This window comes from Leuresthes tenuis, unplaced genomic scaffold (genome assembly GCF_036924035.1).
Source record: "Leuresthes tenuis unplaced genomic scaffold, fLeuTen1.0.hap1 SCAF_23, whole genome shotgun sequence".
NCBI lineage: Eukaryota > Metazoa > Chordata > Actinopteri > Atheriniformes > Atherinopsidae > Leuresthes > Leuresthes tenuis.
Window position 1 is genome coordinate 20576702 of NW_027325377.1, and position 23478 is coordinate 20600179.

The 23478-nt window shown below is 38.8% G+C and overlaps 2 protein-coding genes across 5 annotated transcripts in view; both read left to right on the plus strand.

The window, feature by feature from the left end:
• Nucleotides 1-6642, plus strand: part of cacna2d4a (calcium channel, voltage-dependent, alpha 2/delta subunit 4a) — an 83100-nt gene extending 76458 nt beyond the window's left edge. Inside the window, exons 32-39 of the mRNA XM_072377416.1 lie at nucleotides 390-460; nucleotides 1354-1429; nucleotides 1566-1618; nucleotides 2492-2547; nucleotides 3501-3621; nucleotides 4123-4243; nucleotides 4620-4697; nucleotides 4844-6642. Coding sequence (XP_072233517.1) covers nucleotides 390-460; nucleotides 1354-1429; nucleotides 1566-1618; nucleotides 2492-2547; nucleotides 3501-3621; nucleotides 4123-4243; nucleotides 4620-4697; nucleotides 4844-4936 — 669 coding nt within the window. The 3' untranslated portion in view covers nucleotides 4937-6642. The remainder of the gene's footprint in view (nucleotides 1-389; nucleotides 461-1353; nucleotides 1430-1565; nucleotides 1619-2491; nucleotides 2548-3500; nucleotides 3622-4122; nucleotides 4244-4619; nucleotides 4698-4843) is intronic.
• Nucleotides 6643-8708: 2066 nt separating this feature from the next.
• Nucleotides 8709-23182, plus strand: cpsf6 (cleavage and polyadenylation specific factor 6). Of its 4 annotated transcripts, none has more exons than XM_072377898.1 (11): nucleotides 8709-8816; nucleotides 10494-10703; nucleotides 10818-10921; nucleotides 11186-11337; nucleotides 11534-11707; nucleotides 12508-12615; nucleotides 13515-14013; nucleotides 14145-14260; nucleotides 14363-14516; nucleotides 14634-14832; nucleotides 19849-23182. In XM_072377898.1, the coding sequence occupies exons 1-10, from the start codon at nucleotides 8757-8759 to the stop codon at nucleotides 14818-14820; spliced, it is 1764 nt and encodes a 587-aa protein (XP_072233999.1). In that variant the 5' UTR covers nucleotides 8709-8756; the 3' UTR covers nucleotides 14821-14832; nucleotides 19849-23182. The 4 variants fall into 4 exon arrangements, with proteins under 4 accessions (XP_072233999.1, XP_072234000.1, XP_072234001.1 ...); XM_072377899.1 differs by having other exon boundaries at nucleotides 11186-11331; XM_072377900.1 differs by lacking the exon at nucleotides 12508-12615.
• The last annotated feature ends 296 nt before the right edge of the window (nucleotides 23183-23478 follow it).

Below are 23478 nucleotides of genomic sequence, written 5' to 3' on the forward strand. Positions count from 1 at the left end.
TATTGTAAGTCTTTGCTCGTTGTTTCGCAACCTCGGTGATAGCAACACTTCACTAAGTATGTGCTCATTCAACAACCCAGTTGTAATGTGTTATTAGGTGGGTTTCAGAGATGTTAGCACTTGGATTATGTTATCTTTAGACAGAGGCAGGCTAAGCTATTTTCAGTTTCAATGCTACAAAATCATGCGTGATAACAAAAGCAGCCCACAATGTAACATGGATGAATAATAGATCATACAGTTCATACTGAGGTGGAAATTATGAGGCTGAACATCACAGAAGGGAGTTGATATTCCATCTCCCAGATTATCAAAACAAGAATGTGACATGTTGAGCCAAACTGATTATCTTACACAGGGTTTCTTTTTCTTTCTTTCCTTCCTTCCAGATGGGAAGGTTCTTTGGTGAGACTGACGGTTCAGTGATGACCACTTTGATCAGAATGGGCATGTTCAAAAGGTACAGCCTGGCCAGCCTGGCCAGCGTCGCCTGACTGACGAACTGATGAGACAGTTGTGTGTCTGTCTGTCATGAAAAGATTTGGGGGGGGGGGTGGTTACTTACTTGATCCTGACAGGGCCTGCAGTGCTCTCGCTCTGTGATGTGCCATTTTATGTGTTCTGGTGTCACAATACTCCATATTTAGTTCTAGCTCATGAAGATAATTTTGTCACTCACATGCTGTGTTACAATCAGCCATGTCTGCTCCCAATCAGGGGATGAACTTTGATCCCCTTGTTTTAGGTTTCCATGCACATAAAACATGTGTTTGATGAAATCCTCGCCTCCCAGTCCTGTTCTCTTTATTTTGTTCAAAGTAGTTCATTCTCCCACCCCGATGTTTGTGATACACAGTAGCTCCTCCTTTTTGCTCCCCTCTGAGCTCGATGGCTCTGGATTTTTCCCCTCTTAGCTTTTCCCATGTTTCTGCTTCAAATCTTATCAGTGATGTGTTATTTTTACGCCGCTAAAAGACTCCGTCTCGCTTCATTTGACACGGAGTATAACGTAACTGTTTCTCAACATTATTTGAACTTCACAAACAATGTTGTACATTTGCATAAACAGCATCTGTTCTTTGTGCAATTATTTCTGTCTTTTTGCTCCTACCTGCATAGAGACGTATAAAAAAACAGAAAACCTGAACATGGAGTCAATCCAGTGTCTGAAAAGTACTTTTTACCACAGTGATTATTGGTCAGTCATAGTTATCCAGATCTTTAAAAATGTTAAGCTTAGCCATACAGCGCTGAATCGTATCGAGAGCGAGTCGAGCAATCAATAGAAGTCAGTGACCTACTGCCAGAAGACCAACACCATGTGCTTTTGTGTGTTATCTTGTGTTTCCTTAGGGTGTCCCTGTTCGATTACCAGGCCATGTGTAAGATGAGCTTACACTCTGTCAGCAGCGCCCGTCCACTTCTCAGTGTACGTTCAGTGAGCTCCCCCTTTATACAATAGAATATATATCTATATATATAGATATACATTTATATATAATAGTATTGCCACAAAACTCTGAACAGATGTGCAATCAATAACATTTATCTCTCTGTCTCTTCAGCCTTTCTATGGTTTGGCTTCAACCCTCAAGTGGTTCCTTTCTAACTTCCTACTGTAAGTGTTGCCAGGGGCAACTAGAATTGGCTGTTCTGTATCTGCAAAGCAATATAAAGCTAGTTTATTGGTTTGCAACAATAATAATATACACAGAGCAAATCTCAAGCTACCATTTTATATTAAATACAAAGAAATGTGTCTTATTGATTTGATTACTGATTTAATTTAGATTCATTAGATACATGAATTCCTGATTTAAGCTCATATATATAATGCAGATATCCCAAGTGAAAGAGCTATGAAGAAATCACTTATCAATTTATCACGTTACAGTCGCTTTTACAGATAAATTATTCAGCATGTTTTAGGGTAAAAAAAAAAGCACTTTTAGAAATCCAGTCACATTTTTTATCTGGATTTTGCTTGAATTAACAAAATATTAGCTCCTCTGTCATATTTCAACATAGCTTTGTACTTCTTCAGTTGATTAATTTAATTTAACAGTGTTTTACATTGAATCCAGCCTTTTTTTGCCAAATTGATTTAGCCACAAAAATATCATATTCAAGAAAAATGTGACAATTAATGTACAATCACAAGAACATTTGATAAGGCAGAGAATTCTTTCTCTAAAAAGATATTGTTCAAATTTTTATAAAATATCCACCATATTGACTTGTATTCCACCAAAAAGGTGGAAGTTTTAAGAAAATTATTGAATTGAAGCAGAATAACCCATCTACCAAAGCTGCCAATTACTTCTGAATAGATTGAGGATTCATTTTATTATTCCTATGACACAACTAAGAGTCCTGGCCCAGATATTTTTAATGCTGCACGCAATCTACTTGCAATCTGCTTTGGTTTGGGATGATGGCTGCCGAGATGAATCCCTCTCTGTGTGCTCTCTTCCTTTCTCTCCTGCATAAGGTTCCTACTGGAGTTTAATTTCTGTGGCTTCTGGCACACAGAGCATTTAGCTGATGGTAAGCTCACACAGAAAATGTTTCTATGCATCCTGATGTATTTTTAGAGCATCTGCTAACATTACAAAAGACTTGCAAACATACCTTCATGATAACCAATTTTTAATCAAAAGAAACCACATGCAGTTTTTCACCATACTTTTAAGGGATCCAGATTTGCATTTAAACATTAAAAGAAATATAAGAAGCATTTCACACAAAATACCCATTTTATTCTACATCATAACACTGTGCTACCACAGACAAACATTAAATTACTCAAAAACAACAAGAATTGTGTAAAAATGGTTTGACATTAATTATCAGACTGGAAGTCATCATCGAATCACAACACTGTGTCGTGTAATCTTCTCACCTCTCATCTGCCTCTTTGGGTCCATGAATCACACTTTCATCCTCCTCATTACTACACCTTTCCGTCCACTTCACATCATCATCATCATCATCATCCCTCCATTCAGCCAAGCCGTCCTACAGTGGGTGTAAGTATCTGTCCTGTAGTGTTTTGGGAGAAGTACAGTTTTCTGTTAAACTACTCTTTTGTATTTAGTGTTTTATGTGTGGTGTAGCGTTGAAAGTAAGCATATAGACTGAATAAAATTTATTGTGTCAGATTACCTGAGGCTTTCAGTGGGAACAGATACAGCTGCTAAAGCATTTTAAACGACACCCAAGTTCAGACATTTCATTGAAGCTATTGGAATTCTAATCTATTGGAAATCGGTTCAACAAAAACCTGAACGCACAATCAGAATTTTCAAAAAGCCATTATGAGTCATCGTTTTATTTCCCTGTTCCATTTGGAGCATGTTGCGGTCTAAAGGGTGAACATTTAGACAATAGCCCTCATTCTCCTGTCCCAAACTGTTAGAATGTCAGTCACCAATACAATGTCCCACATACTCGTGTAATAACTCAACTAAGACATGACCCCATCTATGCATCTCTTTTAGCCTACACTCATAAGAAAAAAGTGGACATCCTACAGCCATGTGACACTGAGTACCCCAGCTTTGTTTACGAGCCATCAGTCAAAGAGACCAACAGCATTATTAAGTGTGGACGATGCCAGAAGTAAGCACACACTCGTGCACACGCTCACACACACTTATGCACATGCAGATAGGAGCGAAGTCCTCTCTAAGCCCTAAACCAGTCGTATTAATTTGTCCCGGCAAAATCCATTTTGCTTACTGAGAGCAGCATGCACTTATACCAGAGTGTCAGGAAGAGGGACTTAAGCAGAGAGGAACTGAATTAGATCGGGATGCACAAGGTTATTGAAAAACTGATAGGCATATGGAGAGCAAGGGAAGGAGAAACTCAGTAATGAAAAAAAGAGTGACAGAAACAAAGATGGGAGGAAGGGGAAGAAGTCTCTAATGATAGGTTGAGTGTGGACACCCTCATGAGGACAAAGTTGGTAAAACACAGCACACTCACTGCCTATAGCCTCTTCAATTATATGGTTATTTCAGTCAAGTGAAGTCAAATCAAGTGAAGATGTTGTGTATATATACTGAAGTTCTCTTGGTGTTGTGTTGGTTTGTAAGCACATCTCACACTTTTTGTCAGGATGTTTGTGGTGCAACAGATACCTGAGAGCAACCTGTTGATGCTGGTGGTACAGGCAGACTGCGACTGCTCCAGACAGCACCCACCGATAACTCTGGAGCCCAAGGAAGTCAAATATATCCTCTGACTTTCGTGTTCATGGAATAAATGGGTTCAACTCAAGAAAGTATTAGAAGTACATTAATATCATGCTTCCCGGGAAACTGAAATATATCTAAAACATGCTTTGTTTTCTGCTCCTTTTGTCTTTCTCCTTGTTGCTGTGAACTCCCAGTCCTGCTCTGACCTATGAAGTATTTATTATGTTTGCTCGTCTCACTTTCTAATTTTTATTGTTTTAATAGATTTTAGTAAATGTGCATTTGATTCAGATCGACACTTTTGTACTACAGTGAAATGAGTCACCTTAGTACGAAGGTGTAGAAATGTGTTATATATAATGTGTTATATTCTTAGACTCTGCTCTGTTATTCCTCCTTGACCACACTGTACATAACGCATCAGTGAAGTGTGACCGAATGAGGTCCCAGAAGATTCGCAGACGCCCCGAGTCTTGCCACTCATATCACCCACACGTAAGCTTCTTGTTTACTCTACTCGACACATTTACAATCATATAGACATAAATGTATTCTCTTATCAATTCACATGTCGTGTACTGTTTGATTACATCAAATTCTGGAAACTCAAAGTGAAGTAATTGTCTGTTTTGTCCCTGTAGGAAAATGCTAATGACTGTGGAGGAGCGTCGTGTATATCTCTTTCAGCCTTTCTCCTCCTCATCTGTCTCTCCTTTGCTGCACTTGTTTCCTGATGATGAGCAGCTTCACTGTTTCACCATATCTCATATGAAGGAGGAGGTCAGAAATAGATTCAAGAGGCAGGTTTGCCTACTGTTCACCTTCAGCGGATTTTTAAACAACAGGTTCTGCACGTATTGCTCGTGATGGCTGCAAATCAAGTCTCCTGAAAGCCCTTTGGTGTGGAATATAGGACGTTTCTTGGTTAACTCCTGGGACTTAATACGTCTGAACCGAAAACTGAAAGAGAAGAAAGCAAGTTAATGGGACATTGTTGCCATGGATACTTGTCACTTTGCTATTTTCTTATTCACTGCTTTGCATCTCAGAATGAAAATGGACTAAAGAGATATAATTGGTAGCGTGAATTAATAAAAGGAGTTATGAGCCACAAGGTGTAACATTACAAATTGCAAAGGGGGCAGAAACGTGTCTCCTATTCCTCATACCCCACTGAGCTGAATATTGCAGACACACATGCATATTATATATGCGGTTGCAAGCATGCACACCTCAAGTAAACAAATACATGTAGTGCTTCATGATCAAACATGATTTACTGACAGGCTTTTCCTTTTCTGAATAATAGCCAATGAGAGGAGAGCAGTGCAAGAGGGAGAAACTGTTGTGCTCGTGGTTCATTTGGACTGATAATGAATAACATTACAGCGACAGCGGATAATGGCTTAGTGCCTAGAAAATAGTCACATTTAGGCTATAATGATGAACACCTCTGCATAACACAAATGTTAATATGCAATAAAGTTAAAGAACTGTTTATTAGCTGCCTCTCTCTGTTTTTTTTTTCAGTTTATTCTTAAGATTAAATCTCCAAAATGTTTCTTCCTCTGACAGTTTTTTTTTTTCAAATGTCTATTTGCCTTTTTGTCTTTCAGCTGTGTCTTTCTGTGTGTTTGAACATGCTGTATGTAAACATATTTGTCAGTCTTTTGGGCTGGGCATGTGAATAAAACAGAGATGGTGCTGTAGGTTTTCACAGGATGCAATCCAACAAACCCTATTCACATCTGAAAGAAATGGAAAGTGCATAAACATGCAATTTGTCTGAATTTGCCATATAAGTTTGCTTGCACTTATACAAAAAAATTTCAAATGTTCTGGGAATTAAAACAAAAGAAGTTTTGCGTTTTATGTGCTTAAGGCTTTCAGATTTTCTTTTCTTAATTGGCCTTCAGTTGCTGAATTTGTTATTCATGATTGTCTGTGAATAAAAATATTACTAAAAAATAAATGTAACAATTACAAACGACAACAACAACAAAACCAGGAAAGTAATTACTCTTAGATATGTGGAAGAAACCTGGTCTGTCTTTTGTTAATACTAATGTAAATTAACAGTGTAAATCAAACTGCAAAGGGTATTTTTGTACGGATTTGCTTGTTTTATATTTTAAGCATTTTTTCTCATCATTTCATCGCGTTTTGGCCTGTGAGTATCAATGTAGAGGTTTTTTTTTTTTTTATCATATTTTCAGTCACCTTAAATTTTGCCTGCTTACGCTTTTCACCAAGATACATATTGTGTGTGTGTGTGTGTGTGGTGTGTGTGTGTGGGGGTTATGATACTCATGTGTTTGTGTTTGCACTTTCCACAATACAACAGTCTGTAAATTGTATTGAAACTGACTGAAGCCATGATTTGTACAATATCAAGTAAATTAAATCATCCGTATGTTTTTTGTACTTTATTTGCTTTCAGTTTGGTTTTGTTTAGCTTGTCGCTGATTCATATCAGTGCATATATAAGGATTCGATATATAATTCTAGTTTAAAGAAAAGATTGGTGATAATCAGATAGAATTACATCATATTACATCGTAAACAGACACAACAAGATATTTTCAGTGTCTACCATGATGACTGAATTCAGATTCAGCCACTTGTGTCTATCAATATTCTCATCCATCATCAGAAATTGCACAAACGAAATTTGAAAGAAATACTCACATTTTTACGCTCTTTGTAAAAATGTACACAAAGTTTTGTGTCGTTAAGCTTCTGGTATGGAAAAATATAAACTGCTGTATTATAAAATGAATGTAATGCAAAATGGAGTGGAGTTTGCATGTTGTCCCCGTGTATGCGTGGGTTCTCTCCGGGTACTCCAGTTTCCTCCCACCGTCATAAAACATGCATGTTAGGTTAATTAGTGTCTCTAAAATTGTCCACAGGAGTGAGTGTGAGCGTGTGTGGTTGTTTGTCTCGTTGGTCTCTGTGTGGCCCTGTGATGGACAGGCGACCTGTCCAGGGTGTACCCCGCCTCTCGCTCGATGACCACTAGGATAGGTTCCAGCCCCCCCGTGACTCGACCGGCGGGTTAAGTGGGTATAGAAAATGGATGTGTGGATGGAAATCTTCATAGAAATATCTAAAATTTAATTTGGAATATTGTGATGAATGAATGTGATTCTCCCAAATCACTAAAGTTTTTTTCCCCCCAAACATTAAGTTTTCTACTGTAACACTTAAAAAATTAAAGACTGGCTAATTTGATTCTTTCTGATGAAAAAATAAACAGTGCCTGACTTTTTAAATGTAATTGTCATGCGCTTCAGGAGAATATGTATAAAATACACATTTATTGAATTATCCAGGTGAATTTGATTGTATTATTGTCATAAAGTACTTTAAAAAAGCATTTTAAAAGAATGATGAACATCGAAATTAGAGACAGTAAGTAAAATATGCATAAATTCTAGTTTTTAAGTTAGGAACAGTTAACACTTTGCCTCATGGGTGTCATTGTGTTGCTTATAAACCTGTAGATTAACTGCATTCACAAACAGCTTTACAGCTTGGTACAGAACATTCTTTAAGAAATGTTGTCCATTAAATTAAAAATGAATTTTGCAAAACATTTGTCTTGCCTTTTTGTGCCCCTTTTCACCGAAGGGGCTCTCCTTGGGTTTGCCCAGGCTGGAACCACCACAGACGAAGCATCTTAAAAGTTTAATAAACTTTTTGATAACACAAGATGTTGAAACAGGGATTCTATGAATGTTGTTTAAGTGTAGACAAACCTCAACAGGTGGGTATACTTTTGATTTCTAACCAGTTTTTATTTGTTGCCCATCCAGCAAAGGATAAATGTCCTGTGTTGTAAACAGCGATATACGCTGAATGCTTTGCCATACATAGCTGACTCAAAAATTTGCCAATGGTATGTTCATTGATGCATATTTTATGTTGCTAAGCATTACAAAGTAAGCATCTGTATGAAATTTAAGCCCTTAATCTCTTACATGAACTTAAAATAACCATGCAATTAAGGAAACTACTACTGTCCAGTGAAAGGCACACATGTGCAGTTAATGTCTTTACCTTCCTTGCAAAATTGAAATGGACTTTCAACACACTAGATAATGTGATGCACATAATAAGATGATATTAATAATTGGGTATACCCTATGATGAAAGAAAAATATCAGCATTCTAAATATTACAACACGAAAACATCTTGGATTTCCACAACTTTGGTCATTTTAATAAAATTGTGAGACTATATGCACAAAAATGATTTATCAGCATGTATTCCCATTAGAGTGACTACTCGTCCAGCAATTCTTCCAAAGACTGTAGTAATCCCCATTTTATTTGTCCTCCTCAAAACCACGACAAAATGGGAACACCTCTTTTAATTTTGGCAAACTATGTATCAATTTGCTATTGTGACAGAGAGAACCGAGTTCTCCTGAAGCGTTGTAATGACTGCCAGCGGCCAGCAGGGGCTCTTGTATTCGCTCTCTGGCTCATTGTTTGGGGTTTGTTGGAGCTCTGCACTGCCGGGCCGACGGAGCTGCGGACCAGAGGAAAATGGCGGACGGTGTGGATCACATCGACATCTACGCCGACGTAGAGGAGGAATTCACCCAGGTAATTTTTTTTACCCCTTATAACCAAAGTTCACTGTGTTTTGTGCATTTCTGTAGGATTTATGTGATATTATGATTATAATTATAATAGCATGCTGTGGCAGTCAGATTAGCTTATTTCGCATACAGGCCTTTATCACCATGCTGCAAGCTTGCAGCTAAGCTATCACCAGGCAAAGTTGCATTTGTGGTCTTAACAGCCTCGAACAGGACATGTCCTATATGTGGTAATTGGTGCACAATGTATACACATATTTATGTACATGTGTATCTCTCCTTGTAGATACCAATAGCTACCGCTTTTACCGTCAGCACACCTACAGGCCTCGGCATATTGTCCGTGGCGGGCTAGCAAACTAAACAAACGCAGTTTCTCCAGCTAGCTGGTCTTCGCTAACCTCGTAGTATTTAGGCTAATGTTGTTCAGTAAATATATTGTTTTGTGAATTGATACGTGCAAGCTTTTGGTGAAACCGAAATTAAAATTGTGTCAGATATATAGTTCCTGGGCTATTAGGTGTATCAAAGACAGAATAATTTCAATGACAATGGCTAGCCTGTTGAAACTAGCTTGGTAGAGCATTAAGTGTGTTCGCGGTAGATGTTTTTACTTGTACACACGCCCCTTTTGTTATGACTGTTGTGCTAATTTAACTTCATTATGGCTTTACTTAGGCCACTAACTATTTGCAGATAAGGCTTATCCACTCGCAGCGTTGTCTCCTCCGAAATGTCAAGAAAACATTTTCTATACTTGTTTCGTGCTGGCTTAAACTAAAGCGTGAACATTTGACATGACGGGAAGTCTCACCTAATGAATCCACTGCTTACAAAGTTTATGCATGATAAACTAATGGATTGTGTCTGTTTAATTGGATCCTGATTAGTTGTAATGTTTGTGTCTGCTTAACTGGAATGAAACGGGATATATGTTTTGAAATTTGATATCATGGCATAACTTTGACCGTTCTAGTTCGCTTCCCTCTCTTTGTGTGGTGACTGAAGTGAGCTTGGGGAGCAGAGCTAACTCCTGCACACTAATTTCAAAAGAGAAACACCTTAAGACTGAATTATAGTTTCTGATGAGCTTCAGTGATTTTCCCACCTCGAGATATATTTTAAACCACATTTCTTAGTTGGGATGATTTACTGCTATCCTTGCAGGTTTCAATAAGGCATTGAACAATTCTTAAGGGAGAGCCATTTAATTAAAAATATAACAGTATTTTTCTTTATTTCATGACACTTTTATTTTGTAATGCCTCTTACATATTTCAGGAAACTTTTGTTTTGGAAAGCTTTTTTTTCATGACCCATTTTATTTAAGTTTTTTATATTCGAATGAAGGGCCTGGTTATTACTGTGGGGTGGGTTTCATTTAATAATTTCCTGGGTGAGCAGTAAGCTTCCCTTTAAATTCCCAATACTTTTTCTTAAAAAGTAGTTTTGTGTCACCAGCACTTTCGAACTGATTGAGGTCATTGTATCGAAAGAAAAAGGCGAGGATAATGCGCCCGTGTCATGCAGTGTGTCCTGATTGCTGAAGACATTGAACACATTTGATTTCTAAATGTTGCACATTTTTCTCTGATCTACTCTCACGGATGACAACGATGTCATTGAACTGCTCACAATCCTGTAAGTGTTTGATAAAATGGCTGCTGTCTTCTCATGACAGGAAGCGGAGTACCCAGTTCACGAGCAGATCGACTTGTATGATGATGTGATATCCCCATCAGCCAATAATGGAGATGCTCCAGAAGACCGCGACTACCTGGATACACTGCCTCCACCAGGTGGCTCAGATGGAGGGAAAAGTGCCCCGCCCAATGTGGTATACACTTATACTGGCAAAAGGATTGCCCTGTATATAGGAAACCTTACATGGGTGGGTATAAGAGACATCAAACAGTCATAATAATTTTTTTGTTTGAAAGTTGTAAATATGTATTCAATTCAGCAAATCAGCTGCGATACAATGAAGTTGTGTTGTCTTTTACAGTGGACAACAGACGAGGACCTGACAGAAGCCATCCGGTCAATAGGTATCACAGATGTGCTAGAGATAAAGTTCTTTGAAAACAGGGCCAATGGCCAGTCAAAAGGGTGAGTTCATGTTATTTGTATATGATGTGACTGAATGAAATCAGAGATTATATCACTTAGTTGTTGTTGTGTATTAAGGGTGCAGTACTAGGTCCCAGATAAAAGTGGCTTGGCTTTAGCGCAGATTAAATGTATTTATTTTATGCCTGAAAGTAACCCTTTTGCTAGATGTCCTTTATCTATCATGTTCTGTGTAGTGGTGCAAGTTTTGAGTTGATTTTTTATTTATTTTTTTTTTTGCTCCCTTCTGTTTGTGTTCCCCAGGTTTGCACTTGTGTGTGTCGGTTCAGAGGCATCATCGAGAAAGTTAATGGAACTCTTGTCGAAGAGGGAGCTCCATGGTCAAAATCCCATCGTCACACCGTGCAATAAGCAGTCCCTCAGCCAGTTTGAGATGCAGTCACGTAAAAGTAAGTGTAAGTTTTCAAGGTTATTTTTTCAATCTCATCAAAAATATTATGAAAATAAATACACACTGCTTCACAAAAGACTGCATATCATACATTAACTTAACTCAAAATCAATAGTTATTGATCCCTGACTTGTGTCTAAATGCACAGGTTTTTATTTCAGTAGAAACTTGAGTTTTTTTCTGTCTCTTTCTTTTCACAGGTACCCAGTCAGGCCAGATGTCTGGAGAAGGTAAAGCTGGTCCTCCCGGTGCAGGCCCCCGTGGCGGTTTCCCCATGGGTCGAGGCAGAGGGAGGTTCCCTGGACCACCCGGTCCTGGAGGGGATCGCTTCCCTGGTCCTGTAGGGCCTGGAGGCCCACCACCACACTTTCCTGGTTAGTTTGGCAGTAGCTTTTGTACTCATTGGCGATCAGGAGGGATTGGCGCCCCCTCTTCAGATGAAAAATAGTATTTTAGTAAAAAAAAATATTCAAGTTGTAAGCACACTAAAATGCTAAGTGTATGTAGATATATGGAGCAGTGGACCATGTGTTTTGTGATATACTCTTATATCACACATATGTGTGTGTGTAAACAACAGTTCATCAGTGGAATTTGCAAAAGTTAAAAGTAACTCATAGTTTGACATGTGCCTTGAAAAGTTAGCTTAATTAAGATTGTGCTTTTTGTCTGGCAGTCTTCCTCGGTTAGCACTTCAGGCATTGCTACTACTTATTCCTGCACAGAACCAAGGCTGGTCTGTTGTAGTATGCGTTTCTTGGGAAGTACTTAAATCTCTCCTGACAGATCTTTGCATGCTCCTTTCTTATTTGGTTGGTTCTTTCTCTGTCTTACTTCACCTCTAGTTGAACAAACTATCCTTCCCTGGCTGCAGTCTTTTGCTTGCTGACATTTATCCAACACCATTCCCTGACGAGCAGTTTGCTCAAAGCTTAATGTGGCAAGCCACCAACTCCTTACGGATTCCGGTTTGACCACCTAACACAAAGTTTAGGAGCAAATGGAGTTGCCAACTTTTTTTTCCCAGATTGCGTTTGTTGACCTCTATCCCCCCCTTCTCACGTCTCTTCTTTTGCTTAATGGCTGGCGTCCCACCTCACTGGGCTGCATCAGGAACTTCAGTTAGGAGTTATGGAGGGAGGAGTTGTGATTGGTTTGCTTTCTTCTCCAATAGGCCCGGGGATGAGACCAGATCTGGTTGGGCATCAAGATGGCCCTGTGATGGATATGAGTTTCAATCCCTTCCCGCCAGGGGGCAGGGACGGGAGCTGGCATAGCAGAGGTGAAACACCTCAACTGATTTGATCAGTTATCTTTTTATCTTAAGCCTCAGATGTTCAGAGAAGGAGTTGTGTTACTGTCCCAGTTACAGTTCAGTTCATTAACCAACTCCTAACAGACATGATATCCATCAAATATCATCGTCCCTCCACAAATTGAGATTTTTAGAGAAATACACCATTAAAGATCCACTTTAAAGTTGCTTAAAGTCCACGGATAGAAAATCAAACATGGATGTGGTCATGGACTGAAGATATCAAGAAAATTCTTCCCTTAAAATTCAGTTCCTTCATGCAGTTGCACAAGAGACTTTAAAAATTGTATTCAATAACAAAATCTTTAAGTCCCCATGGTAATGAAATCATGTCCATTTAAAGTAGTTTTGATAAGGATTAAGTACATTGGCAAACTACATTTTTGACATTTTTTTTGTTTGTTTGGGGGTTACTTTGTGTTGTTAAGCACTGGACCATTGTCATTAAGTGTTGAGAGTCCAGGATAAAGCACAAAGCCTCTTGGTAAAGATGGGGGGAAGGAAGTGATGCCAGAAACTGTTTGCTCCAACTGTATTACCTCATCTGGTCTGTTGCCCTGTGATTTAGTTTTCAGCATTATTTTTGTAGGCTCTTTTCTTAATTCTCTATGGCATTGGCTTGCTTTCATCTGTCTTGTCAGTGTCTCCTCTTTGGGCTCTCACAATCAGCACCTTAATGATTGATGGATGAATGGAAAATACAGACCACCAGGGATGTGTATCTGACAGTTATGTCTTGAGGATTTTTATCAGCAAGCTCATTTCTCAGTCTTGAAATTCTGGTTGGAGTTCTGTGGTTACAGAATTGACAAAAGTTACCAAATGTAAGTATGTTTGTGTGTTTCTGTCTTGCTCCTTGTTCTTAGGTGGAATGCAGGGTCCTCCACGTCCTCCCCCTGGTCCACCTGGTCCCCCTGGCCCTCCGGGACCCCCACCTCCAGGCCAGGGTCTCCCCCCTCCTCTACCAGGCCCTCCAAATCGCGGTGACAGACCTCCTCCCCCTGTTCTCTTCCCTGGTCAGTTTGGCCAGCCACCAATGGGACCTCTTCCTCCAGGCCCTCCTCCTCCAGGTTATGGTCCTCCCCCTGGTCCCCCACCTCCTCAACAGGGCCCACCTCCTCCAGGACCCTTCCCTCCTCGCCCCCCAGGCCCTATTGGACCCCCAATGGCTTTGGCTCCTCCTCCACATTTGCCAGGTCCCCCACCAGGTGGCCCACCACCAGCCCCTCATGTGAACCCTGCCTTCTTTCCCCCACCTGGCAACAACAACTTGCCACCTAACGACAGCCGAGGCCCCCCAGGACCAAATGACCCATATGGACGCCCGCCACCATATGAAAGAGGAGACTATGGTCCCGGAGGCCGGTAAGAATATTTGGTCAAAGGAACAAGAAAACCTACTTGTATAAAGATGAGTCATAACGTCAAGACAGTTTTAGCTAGTTTGAATTTGTAGCATAGCTTAGATCATTGATCATTCTTTTGTGACTTTGTAGGGAGATGGAGTCATCAAGGACCCCTTTGAGTGAGGCAGAGTTTGAGGAGATCATGAACAGGAACAGAGCCATCTCCTCCAGCGCCATATCTCGGGCTGTATCTGACGCCAGTGCAGGTAACACAAATGCCAGCGATAACACAAGTAGAACAAATACAAGAAACTTTAAAGAAGAGACTTTAATGCCACCTCATTCTTTTTTTTCTTTTTTTTTTTTAGCTGACTATGGCAGCGCTATAGAGACTTTGGTGACCGCTATTAGTCTGATAAAGCAGTCCAAAGTCTCAGCAGATGACCGCTGTAAAGTCCTCATCAGTTCCCTGCAGGACTGTCTTCATGGTATTGAATCCAAGAGCTATGGCTCTGCTTCGAGGTAAAGCCATTAGATGGGACGCTTAAGGCGTTTACAAGCCAGAGTGGGAAGGATTGTGAGATTTAAACTCTGAAAGTTTGCGTTTAAAACTTGATTATCTTATTTTGTGTGTACTAGGCGAGAGCGCTCAAGGGAACGTGATCATAGCCGGTCTCGAGAAAAGAGCCGGCGACACAAGTCCCGTAGTCGTGACAGGCACGAGGATTATTACAGGGAGCGGAGCCGTGAGCGTGATCGCCATCGTGAGCGTGATCGGGACAGAGACCGGGAAAGAGAGAGGGAAAGGGAGTATCGCCACCGCTAGCTTAGAATGGAGGTGGGTTTAACGTTAGTTTTTTCTTCCTTTTTTGAAAATTTTTATTGATCCATTTGTGTTAGAACTGGGCTGAACCAAACTAGTTAAGGCTCAGTCAGCCTGATGAGCATGGAAGAAGAGGAAAACACAGATGAGATTTTGAAGTCTTGTCCTAGTTCCCTTTGCCTCTCTTCTTAATTGGATATTGCTTCCGTTAAGCCCCCAATCCCAAAACTGAATCCTACATGTGTCCATGACATATGTCACCTTCTTATAGTCGATGATATTATCATCAAAACCAGAAATCATTGGATGAGGAGAAGCAGGGTTAAGCCGAGAAAAGACTTTGAAAACTCAGTCCTGTGGTTTCAGGTAGGTGTGAGGTAAGTCATGCTTTCTTTTACATTACATAATGAACCATTGCAGGTGTTGTTGTGACTGTACCTAAAACACAATGTATCACTGTGCTGCCTATAGCTTCTGGGGTCACTGTAACAGAAATTCAGGAAATACTGATAGTGACTTGAAATTACTTTTGTGGATGTTTTTGTCACAATTTGGTCAACATGCAAGCTTCAAAGGCTGGTAAATTACAAAGTTCACTGGTCCTATTGTTTTCTTTTCTACCATGTATATTTCTTAATAGAAAAAACATTATTGCATTTATTTATCGTAATAAAGTAGTGCAACACTAGTGCTTCCACACATATGTCTATTGGGTTGAAAGTAGGAAACTATAAGAATTTTGTGTTTTACCAGTAGCTCTGACCAATAACCAAATGTTGATCATTTTTAAAAATGCTTTAAAAGCTTTAAAATTCAGATTGACTGGTTAATTGCCATTTCATTAGATTGTGAATTTAAATCTTTCTGTCATTGTTGGTTTTTGGTGTCTTTGATCTGATACCGGAGTGTGATGTCAAAATACTGCCCAAGTAGTGTTTAGGAGGGATTCAGCTTTTGAGATGGTCTGTTTGATCAAACTGTATTTTTAGGCTTTTTTAAAAAAAAAAACGTGAGTGAATGTTCGACCGCAGACAAATCAACATTCTGTAAATGTCCCATCTGCGGTGATGCTGTAAACATGCTCATTTAAATTTATTGGGTTGTAATTATGAGGGAAGATTTTAAGATTTTGTTAATATCTGAACATTTTTCAGACGCAAAACTTTTCCCAATATGACTGTGCAATATGTTTGCTGTGATTCATGTTGCTTGACATTTAAATTGTCATATTGAATGTTTTTATGTGGCAGCGCTCACTTCTGCACCTCATTGTAAACCTTTGAGGTCGAATGAAAGCATGAGATATATTTACACGTGTTTCCTTTTAAATATTGTAACATTTTTGTAAGTATAATACCCAAGTTGTGGTGCTCACAGTGTTACATCCATCATGTTACATGCATACAGGAGTAAATAATCTATGGGCCTGAAAGACATTTACATTTTGGGATCAAGAGAATTAGTTTTCAGGTGAAAGTGAACATTTAAGGCTTCTGTATTGAGTTTATGTGATAAATAAATCCAGGTTGCTCAGAGATCATCCCAGTGATTAATGTTGTCAGTAATCAGAGTTTTTTGTTGGGCATTTGATGTGTCACAATGGAGCTTTAGATGAGTTCATACAATGCTACTTGTTACCAGCTTGTACATCAGTTATATTTATAGCTCATCGATGTTGTGACGTATGTCAAATTTCTTAGAAATGATTTGAGGGTCATTTTGAGTGCTGGTGCTTGTTTGGGATTCTTAGGGTTCTATGAATGATTTTTTCAATCTTTGTGGGAAGATGCTGCCTTCCACTGCGTCTCTTGCACGTTGAAAAACATGCTAACTTCAGGGCATTCTTGGAGCTGCAGTTGAGATGATGTTTGAATTGTGTAAATGGTTTTTACTGCCAAAGAATTCAGATGTGTGTGTAAAGCAGTCTTTATAAAGCAGAGTCCGAAGGGTTTTTATGGAGCATTCAGCATCTCTGTACAGTTTTGCCAACCCCCCAAATTTTTCTCGTGATTTGAAACGAGCTTCCTGGTGTAAAACGGCTTTCATTCAAGTACAATTCATGGATTTGCAGGCATAGAGCATAAATTATGCTTCACATATTGGACATGCAAGTGAATACTTGACTTTATTATCAGTATACCCATTTTCCCTGCTCTGGAAAATATGAACTGGGGTGGTTTAACTTGTGGAGTTGCTGACCTCTGAAAACAGGCAAAATCTAAAATGATGTAACTTGGTAACTATTTCAGTGATGTTCTGTTTTATGAATAGTGTAGAGTTGTTGATTTTTAGCTGTCAGTGCTCGAGTTGATTTGTTCTCTCTTGTCCTATTTAAATTTACACTTTCCTTCACAATGAGACTTTGTGTCCACTGGGAACCTCTTCCAAATATAATTGAGCGAAATATTAAATATTTTATCACGTTTCCTCTGGCGTTTAGCGCAGCATTTGTACAGTTTCACTGACATCAGTGGGAAAGCCTTTTTCAAGTTGCAAACGGCAGTCACAGCGGTTTCCTAACAGGTATCTGTTGTTACTACACAAGAGATCCCCAGTGGGCACAAGGCCTGATGACCTTTGGTAATGTGTGGATGCCAAAGTCCACCTGTTGGGTCATTTTAAGCAAACATGTCTTATACAGTATAAATGGAATGACTGAGTGGAAGTGGGCAAAGATTTACATGTCCAAATATGTCCATTTTCCATTGATCCATGCCTTGAATTTAATATGCCAGAGCTTGTTAATGTGGAAAACGGCTGAAAGTTGTTGCAGTTATTCCTGTTGTAGTGTGGCCATTTGTTGTGTCCAGGTATGCTTCACATTGTTTTGTGTGTTCATATTACCATGGAGAATTCAGTGTTCGTCATGAGCTCGGATTACTGTTATGCTGTCTATATTTTTTGCAGGTGTGTGTGTTTGCAGGGCATAAACTACTCAGTTATACTTTAGAAGAAAAAAAATACAGAGAAATACAAGCCATTTGTTAATGTCAAACCAGGGTTAAACAGTTTCACTTACAGGTTGGCAACAAGCATTGATGTCAGTTTACAACAAATCTGTTATTAGTACACGTTCATGTTTGTATCAAATCTAAACTGGGACACGGTAAGTATCAGTATCAGTATCAGGCTGATTTGTGGGAGGAGAATTTGGACTCCTCATCACTGCATGGACTGTCTGACCCTGGTTTGGCTCTGATGCGTTTCATTTTCATGCTGTAATAACTGACATTGGCACATCTGATGTTTTCTATAATAACTTGCAATGATCTGAATTTCATTGATATTGCAGATGATTTATTAATCTTATATTTTACATGAAATTTGACAATTGGTTAAAGGTTTACTTGCACTTGTTTTGTGAAATCTGGCAAATGTAAGTGAAGCTGTGTTTTTCTGTAGCAGTCTGACATGTAAACACTTCTATTCCTTTTTATATATATATAAATTCATACATATACTTTAGAAGCTTTAAACTATGTAATACCTGAACTAAGTTACCAACTCTATTTGGCATCTTTGCACCATGTGAAGGAGAACCTCTTTTTAATGGAACTTAATCTTAAATTCAAAGTGAAAAAAAAAGAACTGAGAGAAAAGTCTAATTTCTGTTGGGTTCATCAGATTGTGTAGGAATATAATCTGGACAGTTGACCACTGCTGACTGTTAATTTGCTCCTGATACATTTCTTGTACTTGGTAGCCCCCCTAGTTTTCTGTATTTAGCATGCTGGACTTTCTGACTCTGGGGTGAGCACAGAATATTCCATCTTCTTGAACTGCACATGAAATCACAGTGACTTAACTTTTTCCTGTGTTCCTATGTTCAGAAAAAAAAAAAAAAAACATTTTGGTACTGCTTTTGATGATCAGTTCACGGAGCTCCATTTGTCAGAGTCCAATAAATGCCCCACTCTTTGAATCCTAATCTCTTGTTATATCCAGTCCAAGCATTATTTGTATGATATTTGCCCACTATGGTGAAAGTACTCAGACTAGCTCTGTATCTCGTATCGACCTTAACTTGTAAGCTGTAAGGAAAATATTACTGTTAAGGTGGCTGAAAGAAGGGGGATATGCTATGGATTTGTGAAAACAAACTTAGTCAAAAATACTTGCTTTTGCCTGACGTATGGAGTAAAAATTTCCAATGGCATCAACATAAAGTTAGTGAATTAAGACGTTTTCTAAACATCACAGACCCAGTGAATATGAGGAGGTGGAGCTTAGAAAACTACACACTGACAATCGTTACGCCATAGATTTGCCGTTTGCTAATGTTGGTGGAGGTACAGTGTTTTTGTTCCATTAATGATGTAGCCTTATTCCATTGGAATTCATGATATTTCTGTAAGTTATTACTAGCAGAGCCAGTTGTTAGATGGGTCTTTATAAAATCTAAATAGCAAAGCTTTGCTTGTTTGAACAACATTTAACCGTGTATCCATCCCTGAATTTCAAATTCTGAACTCTGTCAACAATCCTTTTACAAATATGCTGAAAGTCATTGTCCCACGTCTTAGAATGGATGTCTGAGGAAATCAAATAAAATGAAAAAAGACTCAATTTATCCAAAGGGAAATTATATAAACATATGGACATCAGTTTTTGTATGTGACACGATATCTATCTGTACATGAATTGACTTTGCATGCATATAGCAGTGATTGAAAAAAAAAAACTTAAGGTATACGCAAGATAATATTGCTTTTTCTTGAATGTGTGTACATGCTGATGGATTTTGGATTAGCTTTTTGGATATTTGCTGTAGAAATGTGCATGTTGCTGTGTCTATGCTCGGGTTGGGGCCAATACACAATCAGCCGAGCAAATAAACCCGTTATTTTCACACACACTTTTCTGGCCACAGACTTGCTAAATGCACATTGTTACAGCTCACAGTGATGGTGACTTGAACCCAGCCTTGGCGTACTCTTTGTTTAGTGTAGAGATTGAGTGGTGAGTGGGGGGAGTGTTCACTCTTGGGCTGGCTCGAAACCAAACTCCACCCTTCATTTTGACACGTTTCAGCTAACAAGGATCAAGGATGGAAGGAAGGAAAAGGGGGACGCTATCAGTGCACCACTCCCTGCTCACCCTGCATGACCAGACAGGACTACAGCCACCATCTCTTCCTCCACCCCCTTCCATTTCTCCTCTCCTTCTCCACCCATCCTTCTCTCTATCTGTTGTCTGCCTGAGCAGTGGATGGAGGACCCTGACCTGTGTAAGGCTTTGTTATCCAAACTTCTATACTCATGGTAACTAAAGATGAAAGAAAAGAAACTTTCCAAACAGCTTTTTTATTTTTGTTTTATTTGAACAAAGAGTATGTATGACGCTTTTTTGCAAGGAAACATTAAAATGGCAGTGTGATCCCCAAATAGAAAACACAAACATCATATCCTACCTTCTTTTTTTTTTTTTTTTCTTCTTTTGTTTTTTTTTTTTGTCTCGTCTCTCCCCTTTGGCTAGCTGTACTGTGTACATTCAGTTTTTATAGGGTAAATGTTTGCTGTTTTCTCTCCCACCCTCCCCCTCCGATATTTGTTTCATGGTTAGTATGTTTGTAAATGTCTGCTTTTTGATTAAAAACTAGATGGTGTTGTAATAAAAAATGTTTACTGAGGTATACTTTGCATTTGGTGAATTCCTCTACATGTTTTGTTCATTTATATTAAATGTATATTTTGGGCTGCGAAATGTTTTTCACGTTGAATTTCCATACTTTAGATTATAGGTTTTTGGCTGTATGAGCACATGGCTGTAGCCATTTTTGTTTTGTTGGATTTTCTTTTTTTTTTTTTTCTTTCATAGAATGAATAGTTTTTGTTAGGTTATGAATGTGCCCTGATGGATAGATAGATGAGGGGGTGACGAATTGATCCTGACTTAGTTAAAATGTCCATTCAAGAACATTTTGGGCAGCTTTTGGTAACTCAAAACCTCACGCTGCTGTTCACAAAGTGGCTTCTCAGGGTTGACTTATGTGTAACGACACTGAATAATCTCAAAAATTGGGACAAAACTGTAATTGCGGTATGTTTTGCTACTGTGAAAAAAAAATATTGTTAGGTTTAAAATGTCTCTAGCAGCGCATCAGTGTTGGTAAAACTTTCAGTTTTCTCTTCTGTGGTATGAACGCAAGCAACAGTTTAATTAGCTATTTGTAAAAAAATGGGAAATGCGCTATAATATTTATAGTCGGGCAGTGCAAGAGCTCTTTTATTCTGCCATCCAACATGTTAAAGAGATTGTTGGGTTTTTTTTTAAGTGGGGGTCATGTGACGTAGTTTGGACCTGACCAGCGAAAGGCCGCAGTCGGAGTTCTCTCTGTTTGGAGGAGGGCAAGCTAACAGCTAAACATCTGAAACAGGCCGAACATGTAAAAAATTTTTTTTTTTTTAAACAACTTATCACCATTGCATCAAAGAGCTTTTTTTCTCAGCCGAACGGTGTCTGTTTTCCCGCTTCGCTGCATCCACTACGGCTGCCTAATGTATCTTGCCGAATGTTGTATCAGACTTGCTGGATATCCTCTTCCTGGGAAGTTTCTTGATCTTTCTCAGTTCCATCTCTTATCAGCAGTTCTTCAGCTGGCTTAGAAATATCCTCCCCAGAAGAAGCCAGGTCTTTGTCTTTGCTTTCGTATTCACTCACCTCTTCTGTCTCCTACTTGTGAGTCGCAGCTCACGTTCAATTGAGAACATCGTGTAAAAGTAAACAGCAGTCTGATGCAATAGTGTTGCTAACATGTAGCGCTTGCTAAGCCGCAATAACATTTTTCAGGTTTGCCTTGTTTTGGATGGTAAAAATTCGCTCTTCTTTTGTCCCGGGCCAGTAGCCGTTAGCTTTGCTCCCCAATGAGAACGTTTCCCTGCGTCTCCAAACGGAGAGCACTCTGACCACCGCCGGTAAGGTACAAACTACTCTTCACAAAACCCCACCTGGAGAACCCCAGGCATCCCTTTAATGTCCTGCATGTTTGTCAAACAGGGTGATTGTCAGTTCTTTGTAACACAAAGTTGTTGGTAATGTTTGGACAATGACGACAACTTCAATGTTTTTACTGTGAGACCAAATTTTTTAAATCCTATTTATATCTGGTTAATCTGCTTTAATACGGATATACTCTGAAATTGTAATATCTGCCAGGTTTTTTTTTTTATTTGAGTAAATAAAAATGGAAAAATTCTAACAAAAATTTTGAGAATTAGTGATGCAACTTGTGTCATAAGATATTCATCTTAAGTTCTTCCATTTAATTCTAAATCATGATGACTTAAAAAAAAAAAAATTTCTTTGAGTTGAAAAGAAAATGTGAATTATTGATTAATTTTTGCACATCTTTGCTCTTGTGTGTAACTGACTGACTGGATGTTGGTTGCTGTCGTCATGCTTTTATTCTGGTTATGGTTAATTCATCTTGTAGGTTCCAAATTGAAATTCATTCAGAAGTATCGTACCATTGAAAATGTGAAATGGTGATTGTGAGAACAAAGCTGTTTGTCAGACTTTTTCAGAGTGACCTTAAGAGAAAGAGACATTTTGTTAATGGATTTGCTGCCATAAACCCTGTTGAGCAGTTTGTAAATTGGGTTTCCCAGATTTAAAGCTACCACGGGTGGAACACATGTTACTTCTCTTGTACAATTCCTTCAAGAACGAATGTTAAATGTTTAAAGATCGAGCTATTGATTTATTTTGTTTGTTTTATTAATTAAAAAAAAATAATTTAAATCGACTACCTCTTAAGACGGTGAATGTGTGCAGCGAAAGCTTTGTAGACCTGTGGTTTGTCCCACCCCTTTCTTATTGTACAGAAGTGTGTACAGCTCGAATAAGAACACCTGTTTGCAGGGTTTTCGCTTGTGTTTGAGCTTGCTTCTCTCTACAGTGCTGAAGGTAAGTGTTTTCAGGTCAATATCCACTGCAAACCAATGCACGAGAAGTCTGGATAGTTCTGCTGGATCAAGCCTGGCCCTTTACCCTACGCATGCAGTCTGGAAGGTATTTATTTCTCTAATGTTTGAGTGACATTGTTAAATGATCATCTCCAAACATCTAAACATTTTTCATAATTTAAGAGGCTGGAGTTGTCTCAAACTTACTATGAGGTGTGACGTAATGAAGCTGAGGTTTTTCTTCATTAAAATGAATGTGCCATGGCTTCCCAGCGTTGCCCAGTGACGAGCAGGACTTTCTCAGGGCTGCATGACGTTAAAAAGCATTGTACAAAGCTTTTTCTTATGTATCAATGATGTAACTTGGGGCTTTAGATAATTGGGCTGTTATATAGTTTCTATATTTTAGAAGCTGGACATGAACAGTGCACATTGTCAGTTTCAAATAAAACTTGTAAATTGAGATTGGTTTTCTTTTGTTTCATTTGTATGTAACGTACTCATCCCCTTTCATTTTAAGTTCTGATGTTAAAACAGTTATTGTTAACAAACATTTTAATAGAGTAAAAGTTGTGGTAAACAATGTATTTTAAACAACTAAAACCCAACAAAAGAATAAATAGAAGAGGGGAGATGAACATATATGTTCACTAATGAACATTAGCCAGAGACGCCATGAAGATGGTGAGAAGTAAATTAAACATTTTTATTTTTCAGTTTACTTTAGCCTGTTTGATTAGCTTGTTCTTTGTTATCG